We start from the raw sequence: 12,094 nt of genomic DNA, 5'->3' as shown, positions 1-12,094 counted from the left end.
CGTGCTGGTTTGTTCCACTGCTGGTGGAACAAACACTTGAGCCACGTATTTCAGGAAGTAATTAATATGTCTGAATGCCTTGGATGGGTTTGGTGAATAAGGAAGAACAGAGAGAGAGTAAGGAAGAACAGAGAGAGAGTAAGGAAGAACAGAGAGAGAGTAACAGAAAGATTAAGGCATGGAGGGGCAGAACAAACATGAATTAACATAAAATTGCCAATGTTCTCAAATGCTTCTCAAAAGCCCCCTGATGTTCATGAGAATAGGGACATAAATAAACTGCCATGTTGATTCTATCCTGTCTGCCGAACGTTTTTATTTTAGTGTTAAAAAATCATGCATAAGACATACAACAAAACCAGTAGGACCTGGTTTTACAAACTCTCCCTTCCTGAAGTTATACAGAGAGTTCCAAGGCTGCTCAAAATGTTATTTTCTTGTTCTTCTCCTCCCTGAGTCTCTCTCCCGTTTCTTGGTCCCCTCCACTTCTCCTTCCTCGCTTTGGACCCCCTTCCTTTCTATTTTAACTTAAATTTGAGTTGTCTTGATTTTTTTCTCCCCTTTCCATTCTCTTTACCCCCAGACACCTCCTGTTGATGTCACTGGGTCCAATTCAATTCTTTAAAAAAAAATCCGTGATTGAGCCTTGGTTTTCTCCTCTCGTAATATCCAAGCAGAGGGCTTGTCTTCCCTTCTCCTTCATCTCTTTAAACATTTTAACCAAGTGTGTGTTTCTTATTTGGCTGCATGAGCTCGGACATACATGTAACCCAGACAGGCTGCTCTGGACTTAACTAAAGGGATGAAGGCTTTGGTTGAAGAGTTTTGTATTCACCTAATATCCAATATAACATCAGCGATATCTGGAAAAGATAGTACTTTTCTCATATGTCTCATTTGCATGTGCATTTTAATCCAGACAGAGAAAACAACTTAGGTCATTTGTGTAAATAAAAATACTTATTCTCTACCTGGAGAAAGCTGGAAGCAAATGGAGAAAGAGGCAGCAATGACAATAGAGACCTGGGCATCCGGGGAAGCACCAACGAAGGACAGAAGGTTAACAGCTGCGGACAAGTGCGCACAGCAGCTGCCCTGGCAGCACAATGCGGAGGCCACTATCTTTTGGATCTCAGGACAGATTCTCCACTGCAAAGCACGAGGTGCTGGTCAGGGAGAGCAGGAGCACCATTCACATCCTTTCACTTTAAGGAATTAGGAAGTCTTCCAATTCCAGGAGCACAAGGGGACATTGCGGAGACCGGGGACAACTGGCCCATGATAAGTTTCTTTAATCACTTACTGCATCAAATTCTGACAATTGGATGTTGGAAGAACATAGATGGTCAAGAAACGAGGTAGACAGCTGCTGCTACCTCAACCCTAAATGAAGATTTATTCGCTCATCTATGTACTCTGGGTATTTTTTATACTCTAGTTCAATAGCAATTTCTTACAGTTGTATTTGTAATTATTTAAACTTGGAATGTGGATCTTTTATAAAAGTGATCGAAATTTTGGAGTATATTGGTAATTTATTTCTACATATTTTTATCTTCTCTACAAAAGGAAAGGGAAAAAAACGAGCCTAGTCCACTATTCAGATATTAATAGTAATGAATCATTAATCAAAATCATGACTTAAAATATAACAGCATTTGAGTAATTACCACCCAGGTAATGGAATCTTCTTCTAAGTCATTAAAATTATTTGATCTGATTTAAATGAAGAAACTGAGCCAGAAATAGTTAGATCTCACTTCCTTTGTCTAGGTCTTGAGATAAAATAAGCTCCCTCTCCCATGTTTCTAAAAAGAACAATTTTAAAAAGAGCAGCAGGGGAAAACCTACTTCTGCTCTTTGACAGGCAAAAGCTGGTGAAATTGTAATAATGGCAATTAATGTTACATCTCTCCTAACACAACAGTGCTCTCAGCTCCTGTCCTCTTCTGCCATATTTCTGTGTCCTAAAAAAATCTTTGAATAATTCTCCTGCTAAAAGCCACATCCATCCTGAGGGGGAGGATGGCAGAACCCATTATAGAGTATTCTAATAATTGTTTCAAGATTTTTTCCGGTCAATTCAAATAATAAATAGTATTCTTTTTTTTTTTTTTTTTTTTTTTTTGAGATGGGGTCTCATTCTGTTGCCCAGGCTGGAGTGCAGTGGCGCGATCTCGGCTCACTGCAACCTCCGCCTCCTGGGTTCAAGTGACTCTCCTGCCTCAGCCTCCTGAGTAGCTGGGGCTACAGGTGCCTGCCACCGCGCCCAGCTAATTTTTGTATTTTTAGTAGAGATCGGGGTTTCACCATGTTGGCCAGGCTGGTCTTGAACTCATGACTTCAAGTGATCCTCCCGCCTCTGACTCCCAAAGTGCTGGGATTATAGGCATGAGCCACCCCACCGGGCTGAGGTTGCCAATTCTGACAAAACAATCGTAACATTTTAGAACTGAAAACTGTCTGAGATACCTAACCAATATTTTAAGAGGAGGAAATGGGGGATGAGTGAAAAAGCAATGTGTCTATATGTGTGAATTAAAGACTAACGATCTGGAGCAGGCTATGCACTGCAGACACTATTAACAGAATGGAGTCCACATAAATAAACAAAAGTGTGCTCAAGGTTAAAGGGAAAGGCAGCAAATTTGTTTGGGTGAATAAGGAAGAACAGAGAGAGAGTAATGAAGAACAGAGAGAGAGTAACAGAAAGATTAAGGCATGGAGGGGCAGAACAAACATGAATTAACATAAAATTGCCAATTGTTTGGGGAAGAGCAGGAGTTCATGGTGGTCACAGACATAAGAAGAAATGTAGTTTTTCACTGGAATGGTATCTTTTCTCCATGATGCTTTTATTTTTTGTGTGTAATTTCTCACAACTGGAAAGCATTTCAGCCCCTTCCCAGTCCTCAGAGGTTGACCATTTTTTTCTCTCGGATTCAGGCACAAAGGCAGCTCTGCCACTCACCATGTGTCTGCCTTTGACTTTGTCATGTTGGGAAGACTCAGGACCCCACCTTCTTTTACCCACAGGGCCCTCTGTGCCTATGAAACTGAGGTGATCCCAGCAGTCCTTGTGGACATACCACAGTCTAAAATTCAGGAATAAGAAAATCTACGTAGGAATCTCTGCTTCACTCATCTGTGAGACTCCTCCAGGCTAATTTTCTTTGGGTCATGTGGTAATGCAAGAGAAGGTTGATTCTATAGCAACTTCTGAGCACAAACTTGGCTGCAATATGTTTCCCCTTTTCATAGTCATATTTCCCAGGATTTAATGGCATGTCTCTTGGGAGGCAAGAAAGAGAATGTGCCACTGTTGAAAATCTTAACTACTGAATGTTGAAAATTTCAAGTTCTGCACTTTTGGATATTTTAATAAGGACCTGGGTGGTGGATTTGCTCACCCAGAGATTTTCTCTGTCAATCTCTGTCTCTCTCTCAACTTCAAATAATAAAAAATGCATAAATTATAAAGTGAAAAATATCCAAACAATCCTTTCTTCTGTAGATTTTCATTAGGCACATTTCAAAGGGTTACTGATCATTCATTGTGAACTACAGACTTCAGATCTGTATCCATCCTTTGGAGATAGAAGATAAGTAGCGATGTTATTGGGTTTCTGGTTGTGTTTGTAGTGCATCAAGTCCAAATTATTAAATATTTCCTGCCAATTCTGGAAACAATAAAATAGAACAATCTATCTTTGTCCTTTCACTGTAAAGCCCTGAAATTAAAGTAGTGTGACTTTGTGATGTCCTTAAGTGCTGAGGATAGTAGTTCATTAATACGACTATGTGAATTACACTTGGGGGTGGGAGGGGGCGCTGTTTCAGAATACAGCCTCTTTAGAAAGCAAAACAACAGGACACCAGGACGGCAAGCCAAACCCAGGGCTCTTCAGAGAAGACCACGATACAAGTTATCAATGACAATGAGATAGCCTTGCTTTCTGCTTGTTATTGTCTCTCTGGCCACCACGGCTGGTGGCGCTGATTAAAGTCTGTAGAAGTCCCTTGCTTTGCTCTATATTTACACTGGGAAGTGCAAGATGGCCTCTCTTGGCAAGGCATCAAATTAAATTCTAAAAGGAGGCAAAAAATAATTTTAGCACAGGGTCAGCAGTTGGGTCTGTGTTTGTAAGTGTTGTTGGGCAAAATGGCCATATGGCAGGAGGGGAAATCAAGGTACAAATCAGATAAGTCACCTTCCCAAGGTGACCTGCTGAGCAGTAGAGCTGGGATTCCAGGATTTGTGTATTTGCACATGTCATGCTGTGCTGCCTCTGAATTGCACTTGAGATGTGGTGTCTAGGCCTGGTCTTGCGTAATATCCTGGCCAATGTTAGGAAAACACTAGTCCCTCTGAACCGTAGTAACAATGCCTAAAAGGTGAGGATGATGACACTTACCATGCCTAATTCAAGAGTTTATGGTGAGGATCAAAGGAGATTATGTGTTAGAAGTATTTTATAAAATATGAAATATGAGAATAATGAAAAGGGTCTAAAACAATATAAGAATAAAATAAATGTCACATTGTCTTATAGCGTGTTCTGTATGTTGCATTTGGAATGTGGCATCCTTAGTGGTGGTTCAGTAGTTTCTTCTTTTCCTGTAATTGCAGTGATGAGATCTAGGGGCTTGCCCAGATATATACTCAATTTTCAGCACAATATTTTATAGGTGGAATAGAAGCACACATCACCATCTATGCAAGAGGCCTTGGAGGTAAACAACCTGAGGCAGTATGTGGACCTTCCCGGATCCAGATTCTAATAGAGCAATTCTTAAAAAGGCACTTATGACATGCTCAGGGTCATTTGAATACAGATTGACTATTAAATTGTATTAAGGAACAAGTGTTGATTTTTTTCCCGGGGTGATAATAGTATTGGGGTTCTATTTTACAAAATGAGTTGTTTCCCCCCTGAGTTGCACCTTCTGAAGTATTTTCAAAAGGGCATCTTTGAAATAATTTATTTTTATTTGAGATAATCTAGGAGAGGGTCTTAGTCAGGGATGAAATAAGACTAACCACATGTTGAGGCCGAGTGATGGCTATGCGAAGGACCATTACATGGTTTTGGCAGAAAGGGCACAATCCAGCCTCAGTTTCCACCCTGAAAAGGTGAGGATGATGCCACTTACCATGACTAGCAGCTCATACATGGCATTATGTCCTTCTATTAGGAAGCCCAGGGTAGCAGGTTGTCTTTCTGGCTTATTTTAATCGCTGTTGACATTCCTTGGCTAGATCCCTGTCTCCCTATGTGTTTGCAAAATGGTGACACTCCTCATTTGTTAGCTGGACTACTTTTGAGGAGAGAAGCTTTTGACTACCTTAAAATTTGGTTTGGACAAGAAAGGAAGGCAGGCCAAATGTTCATCAGTCCCGTTTCTTTACCAGTTTTCAGGATCAAGAATCCACAGCTCAGCGCAGGGCTGCTCTCTGCTGCCCTCTGCTGCATGGGACTCTCTACAGACACCCACTTGATCAATCCCTTAAGTTCCAGTGGGTTCCCAAGCTTGTCATCACACATCACTTCTTTTGTTTTTCTCCTCAGAGGTCTATGTTTTGAAATACAGTGTATTCTAAACAAGGCACACTTAACATTGATTTACTTTCCATTTTAATTAACAAAAGACATATATAACTTCTGAGCAAAACTTTTGATCAGAAAAGAAAACCAGCATTATCAGAATAAAAATGATGTTTTTCTTCAGTTTATAGCTGATTAGGTAGACATATTTTTGGTTCGACTTATGCAGTGTTGAAACTCATGATTAACCTCCATTACTATTCTCCATTATCACAACCAGAGGGGCTTTCCAGGCTGTATTCTTCTTCAGTCTCCTATATTGGCTTTGCATTGAGTGGAAGCTCAGCAAACCTTGTTTGATAACTGAATCCGTGGTTGCAATGGGTATGCCCTTGCTGCAAGGCCACAGGAAGGAAAGCTACTGAGGTCCTGCTTCCAGTGACTTTAGGGACCAGCACTACTGCGTTTCAGGGTTTTGTACGATTCAGTAAGCTCTCATCCCACTTTCTCAAACAGCATGCATAGGAGTTGGGACATCTTCCAATTTCGTATTCTTGGCTTCGACATTTGTTCCGGCAGCGGGCAGTCCCATAACCACATATTCTGTCCAATTCAAATTCACTTCTCACTAGATAACAGGATATGGCACTGTGATTAATTGCACACTGGCACCAAAAGGCAAGGCTTTGGCAGAAGGTGTTTTCGGAGGGGGATAGAGAATGTTAGTGCATGGTGGTGGACGTTTTCCTGCACCCCCATCCTCCTCCACTTTTCTACACGATCGACTTGACCCTCTGATTCCCAGTGTATTTGAAAATACACATCAGTCCATGTCACACCTATTTTCAAAATCCCTACAACAGTTTACTATTGTTTTTTTGATTAAATCTCACCAAGCCTCTTACTGGGTCTCCAAAGCAATCATGATCTGATCTTGGGCCACTTTTTCAAACTCATGCTATTCCACTGTGGCCCTCACTCTGTCCATGATACCCTCGCCAGCCTCCCTTCTGTTCCATGTGAGCTAACTCTTTGCTATCCTAGTACCTTCACGTGCACTGTCCCCTCTGCCTGGAAGGTTTTTCTTCCCATACGTGGATTCTTTGAACTTTTATGTCTCAACCTTAAGATCCCAATATTGGGCAAATCTTTCTCTGTCCTATTCATGTATTTAAATGCCCCAAAACTATTTTTCTCCTATGTATTTGTTAGTCTTTTATATTACTTATCACAAGTTGTAGCTATATATCTATGTATCTATATATAGAGAGATAGATAGATAGATACATATATAGAGACAGAGGGAAAGAGAGAGATACATACATACCTAGATATAGATACAGATATAGATATGTGTATATGTATGTATATTTTATTATTTGGTATTCTCAATGGAACTATGACCTCCCGACAATGAGGCCCATGTTTATTTATGTTGCTTACCATTGTGTAACTGGTACCGGGAACATCGCCTGTTTTCAGTAAGGACCTGGTGAGTGAATGATTGGATAGACTAGACAGGAGGAAACTAGAGTGGATGGATGCAAGTAGAGTGGAGGAAACTAGAAAGGAGCAGAATCCGGATTGTTTGGCCCTTGGCCCAGAGCAGTTTTCAGGAGACATGGATTTAGTTTCTCAGTCTCAGGGTGTGCTCTCTGAGGCTAAAAGCAGCTTTGTAAAGCTCATTATCTCACATGCCACACTGATAGGATCTCACAGAGATATCAGGAAAAGCCAGAAGCAAGGCTGATGGTGGGGAGGACAGTGTAGTGTAAGGTGGATGGAGAGAGTCTCGCTGGAGAGGGCTTTGCATGAGGTTCTCTAGCAAACTCAGCAGGAGCCAGGCTTGGGGGAGGGTGTCAGAGGAACCCTGGGGAGAGGAGAGTCAGAGCTGCAAGTGGACCTCTTTGTAGAGGTCGGGGCCCAAGGGCCCTAATTTCACTTAAGCCCTGAGTCCTTCTCCCCTGTTGCATCTGTTCATTTTCCACAAAGCAGCGGGGCAGGAGAACTGAAACGGGCTGCTAATCCTCACACCAGGGTTTTATGTCTTTCCCTTGTTCCGGTAAAGAGAAGCCTCCTGTTTCTGATGCTTAGGTGTCAAGATTCTTTGTCCAGGATGTGGGTGAGGACTAAAAGGAAGTTCGACCAATTCTTGTGTTTGATAGGATATTGAACGGGTTTATATTTGGAATGGCCCCACAGTGGGTGACGAGGAAAGACTGTTTTGCTGTAACCTTCATTCAAAAGCAAGCCCTTGTGGTCACAGTACACGGCAATGAAGAAAGGAGTGAGGTGGGCTGCGATGTGTATCATGCTGAGCGAGTGTGGAGGTTGGGCAGCAGATATGTGCCTTCTGACCTATCTGTGGCAGGCCACTTTACAACCTGTAGTTATAGGAGGAAAAGAAGGACAACATGCTTGCTCAGGGAAAACAAAGCTTAGCATTAGGGGAGAAGAAGAATAGACTAGGAAGAGAATACAACCTTTAAAATGTTAGACTGTCAGTTTCAAGCGAGCCCTCACAGGCCATCTATTCAGAGATGGGAATTAAGGCTCAGAGAAGGAAAGTGACTAAACTGAGGTCACACAGCAACTTATATGTCAAAGCTGGAACAAAAACCCAGTTGGTGTGTCTTATAGTCTGAGTAAACAGAATGAGAAAGGGAGAATACAGTCCATACACTGAGGCTGAAAAATAAATACATCTTAAGCAATAAATACATTCCAGGGTAGTCTACACTACACTAGTTTCTTTCTTGCATAAGCAATTTTCCTTCTCTGCTCTATAGATCCAGAAACTCCTAGACAGGTCTCAGATCTTAGTTAATGTAGAAGTTTATTTTGTCAAGGTTGAGAGCACACCTGTGACACAACCTCAGGAGGTCCTGAGGACATGTGCCCAAGGTGGTTTTGATATAGTTTGCTTGCTTTTATACATTTTAGGGAGACATAATACATCAACCAATACATGTAAGATTTAATTATTATTTTTTTTTTTTTTGAGACAGAGTCTCGCTCTGTCTTCCAGGGTAAAGTGCAATGGCATGATCTCAGCTCACTGCAACCTCCACCTCTCAGATTCAAGCGATTCTCCTGCCTCAGCCCCCCAAGTAGCTGGAATGACAGACATGCGCCACCATACCCACTAATTTTTGTATTTGTAGTAGAGACAAGGTTTCACTGTGTTGGCCAGGCCAGTCTCGAACTCCTGAACTTAAGAGATCCGCAGACCTCAGCCTCACGAAATGCTGAGATTATAGGCATGAGCCACTACACCTGGCTGATTTACATTGGTTTGGTCCAGAAAGGTGGGAATTCAAAGTGGGGGGCGGTTAGGGGGGCCTGCAGCGGTACAGTGGGAGTGTGTGGCAGGTGGCCTTCCAGGCTATAGGTAAATGTAAACATTTTCTGGTTGACGATTGAGTTTGTCTAAAGACCTGGGATCAACAGACAGGAATGTTTGGGTTGCGACAAGAGATTGTGTTGTGGAGACCAAAGTTGTATCATGCAGTGGAAGCTTTGAGCTAGCAGGCTTCAGAGAGAACAGGCTGTAAAATGTTTCGTATCAGACTTAAAGTCTGTGTCGATGTTCATGCTGGAAAGTATCATGAGGCATGTCCGACCCCCACTTCCTTTCATGGCCTGAACCGGATTAAATTTAACCAGATTAAATTAACCAGATAAAGTTTTAAGAGCCCTGGCTGAGGAGGGAGTCCATTTGGATGGTTGGGAAGTGGGGTTAGGATTTTATTTTTGGTTTACAGCCCCCATTCCCAGTCCTTGTGGGTATCTGAGGGGTTGACAGTGTGTGACAGCCAAACTTACCCAAAGCAGGGGTGGCAGGAGAGGAGGCGGGCAGCGCATGTCATTCAACCTCACCCACTTCTGCCACTTCCCTCCCAAATCCTCTTCCTGCTAAGGGTCTTCCTCAGAATTAGACTACAGAGACCAGTCTGACCCAGTCCTCAGCAGTTAAGTGCAGGTAGTGGCAGCCAGCTCTGTGGTGCATTCTTGGGGATCTGGAGGGATCCCTGACCCAGGCTTTCCATCCCAAGATGTTCTTTGTCTTGGGGTCACAGGTTGAAGAAAACCTGTTCTTTGATAAATTGCTACCATATTTTGACAGACCTGGAACATGCTCATAGCAGAATTTCACAGAAGTGTCTTTGGGAAATGACACGGGAAGAAAGAACAAGGAAGAGTTAACCTAAACAGGTACCCTCTGAAAAAAATCATTAACCCATCTGAATCACAGCAGAGGCACAGCCTGGAAGGGGAAAAAGATGGGTGCTGAGTGTCTGTCAAAGCCCCACAAAATCGACTGAGCAGCTTGGAAGAGAAGATCCGATGGCCTCTATGAGTCAAAACAATTGGTTTCGTCCCAGCACTGCTAGTCTTATTAAGCAACTCTAAAAATCTTATTTTCTCTCACTGTACTATAGAGAATGTTGCTCAGCTTGTAAAAGAAACTGAGCAACATTTTGAGACTCTGTCTCAAAAGAAAGAAAAAAAAGAATGTTGCTCAGCTTGTAAGATTAGATTATGTGCTCTCTCATATCCATTCCAAATAGATAAGAAACATATGCTTCTAGGGACATAGAATAACGTAGGAGTCAGAAGATTTCTGACCTCTCAGTCTAACTTTAAAATTTGCTTAGCAGAGTTCAAAGGCACCTGCTATTTGTGTTGTCAGTAATTTATATTCTTGCCTACTAAAATCACTGCATCCCCTTTAATCCTAATCATCTGACTTCATATGAAAAGTTGCAAAATTTAGGAGGATGAGTAGGCATCCATTCTGTGCAGAGTAAAGCTGTTCAGAAGGAAGAGGATGGGGGAAGGCATCTTATTCTACAAAATCAACAATGAATAATTACCTCTGACCTGCAATGGAACAAGCATGGCTAATGAGTCCTCATCGCTGAGGACTCCATGAGGAATTGTTACCGTGTGTGGCCAGGGGGCCAATGACATCCAGGACTCCTGATCCCTACGTTTCTTTTTTCCTCCTTGAGCTAGTAAGCCTCGTGGCTGTAAGGTGCATACAAGGACTGCCACGTACTGCATTTTACTAATGGACCCAATGAAAACAAAGAGAAAAGGGCTGGGATTGAATAAGGTTACTCCATCCTTCAGGATTTATTTTCTAAATCAAATGTTTTTCTTCTCCACCTGTCATCCCCAGCAACTGTATACATTTCCAGCTGAGAGTCTCTTTTTACCTGGAAGATCTTGATAGAATAGAAGAGAAATGGCTAACAGCAGCACAAGTCTCTGCATAATGCTGGGGCTGCTGGCAAGAAGCAGACGGAAGTTGGAGGGAATCACCCCAGGCAGGAGCGGGGCAGGTGTATTTATGGGCAGAGGCTGTACCTGCTCCTGATTACTGAGGCTTATCAAAAGGCAGCGTTCCTTGGTGAACACTCACCAAGGCACAGTGTGTGTGTTTGGCGGGGGCGCGGGGTGTTGGGGCTACAGAAATGTCAGCAGGGCAGTGTTGAGGGTGGGGAGACAGGATTAGCATAGGTCAAGTCCAAGTCACTTCACTTGCTTCCTTGAATCATTTCTGAAGCAAGAATTGGATTAGATGATTTCTAAGATACCTTCCAGCCTTGACATTCCTCGATTCTGGTGAGACGACTTTCTCTTCCGTTTCAGTAAGTTTCAGTCAGGAGATTCTTGTTCAAATGGTGGTGTGGGTAATGGAATTGAAGTCCATCACCCCCAAGACTTCTCTGAAGTAAACATTCAAAGAAACATACAATGTCAAGGAGAAGAATGGCATGGAGCGTGGGGAGGCCATAAATGCGTGAGGGTCCCAGCACATTTCTGTGATAGGAAGCGTGTAGGATGAGGATGACAAGTGACAACGAGGAATATTTGATGTTGGGCATTGTCCAAGGGTGGGCTGTGTAACCACAGAGCATCAGGCTGACTTAGGGCTTGGGTGAAAAGGAGGACAAGAGTGAGAAGAGAGGTTAAAAGGAGACGATTTATAGGAATGCTGTGTTTCTAACAATGGCTCCAAATAAAACATAACCTTCCTCTTTAACCTTCCAGAGAGCATATACCCTGCCCTCAACCCAGGGTATATGCTCCCTGGATTTAACCCCAACCCCACCCCAGGCAAAATATAATTCTTAAAATAAAATAAAACGTTTTAGAGAAAGCAAAAATATCCAGTCTTGGAAGCTGACATTCTTGAATAAGCTCTCCTCATTCTAGAGCACAGATTAAGCAAAACCTGACAGACATACATTGCTTGCACATCCTAAGCAAAATCTAGCAGTCAGTGTGTCTTCCCCAGAGTTTAGGGGAGAATGTGATAGAAAACCAGGCCTCCTTACAGGGTAACAGAATAGAATAGAAGATCAGAAATCACAAACTGTGCCGGTTTGGGTGCTCCATGAAGCATATATCAACAGGAATTAGAAAGGAAATAAATTTACTGGGAAATGCCTGTGAAAAATAAAGGGGGGCCAGGTGCAGTGCCTCATACCTGTAAATCCCAGCACTCTGGGAGGCTGAGCGAGGGAGGAGGATCATTT

The 12,094-nt window shown here is 42.6% G+C and overlaps 1 protein-coding gene across 1 annotated transcript; it reads right to left on the bottom strand.

Annotated features, from left to right (window-relative positions):
• Positions 1 to 5,961: 5,961 nt before the first annotated feature.
• Positions 5,962 to 10,834, bottom strand: LOC105550681 (beta-defensin 104A). Its single transcript, XM_011995659.1, has 2 exons — positions 10,769 to 10,834; positions 5,962 to 6,174 (listed from the first exon to the last, which is right to left on the bottom strand). Exons 1-2 carry the CDS (start codon positions 10,824 to 10,826, stop codon positions 6,014 to 6,016), a joined length of 219 nt encoding a protein of 72 aa, XP_011851049.1. The 5' UTR covers positions 10,827 to 10,834; the 3' UTR covers positions 5,962 to 6,013.
• Between the last annotated feature and the right edge of the window lie 1,260 nt (positions 10,835 to 12,094).

This window comes from Mandrillus leucophaeus, unplaced genomic scaffold (assembly GCF_000951045.1).
Source record: "Mandrillus leucophaeus isolate KB7577 unplaced genomic scaffold, Mleu.le_1.0 Scaffold495, whole genome shotgun sequence".
Taxonomy (NCBI): domain Eukaryota; kingdom Metazoa; phylum Chordata; class Mammalia; order Primates; family Cercopithecidae; genus Mandrillus; species Mandrillus leucophaeus.
Note: the sequence above shows the minus strand (reverse complement) of the source record. Positions and strands in the feature narration are given on the sequence as shown.

Coding starts and splice junctions, on each gene's coding strand:
- LOC105550681 (XM_011995659.1), bottom strand. CDS start 10,826: ATGCAGAGACTTGTGCTGCTGTTAGCCATTTCTCTTCTATTCTATCAA. Junction 6,175..10,768: donor ATTCTATCAAGATCTTCCAG/GTAAAAAGAGAC, acceptor CCTGTTATCTAG/TGAGAAGTGAATTTGAATTG.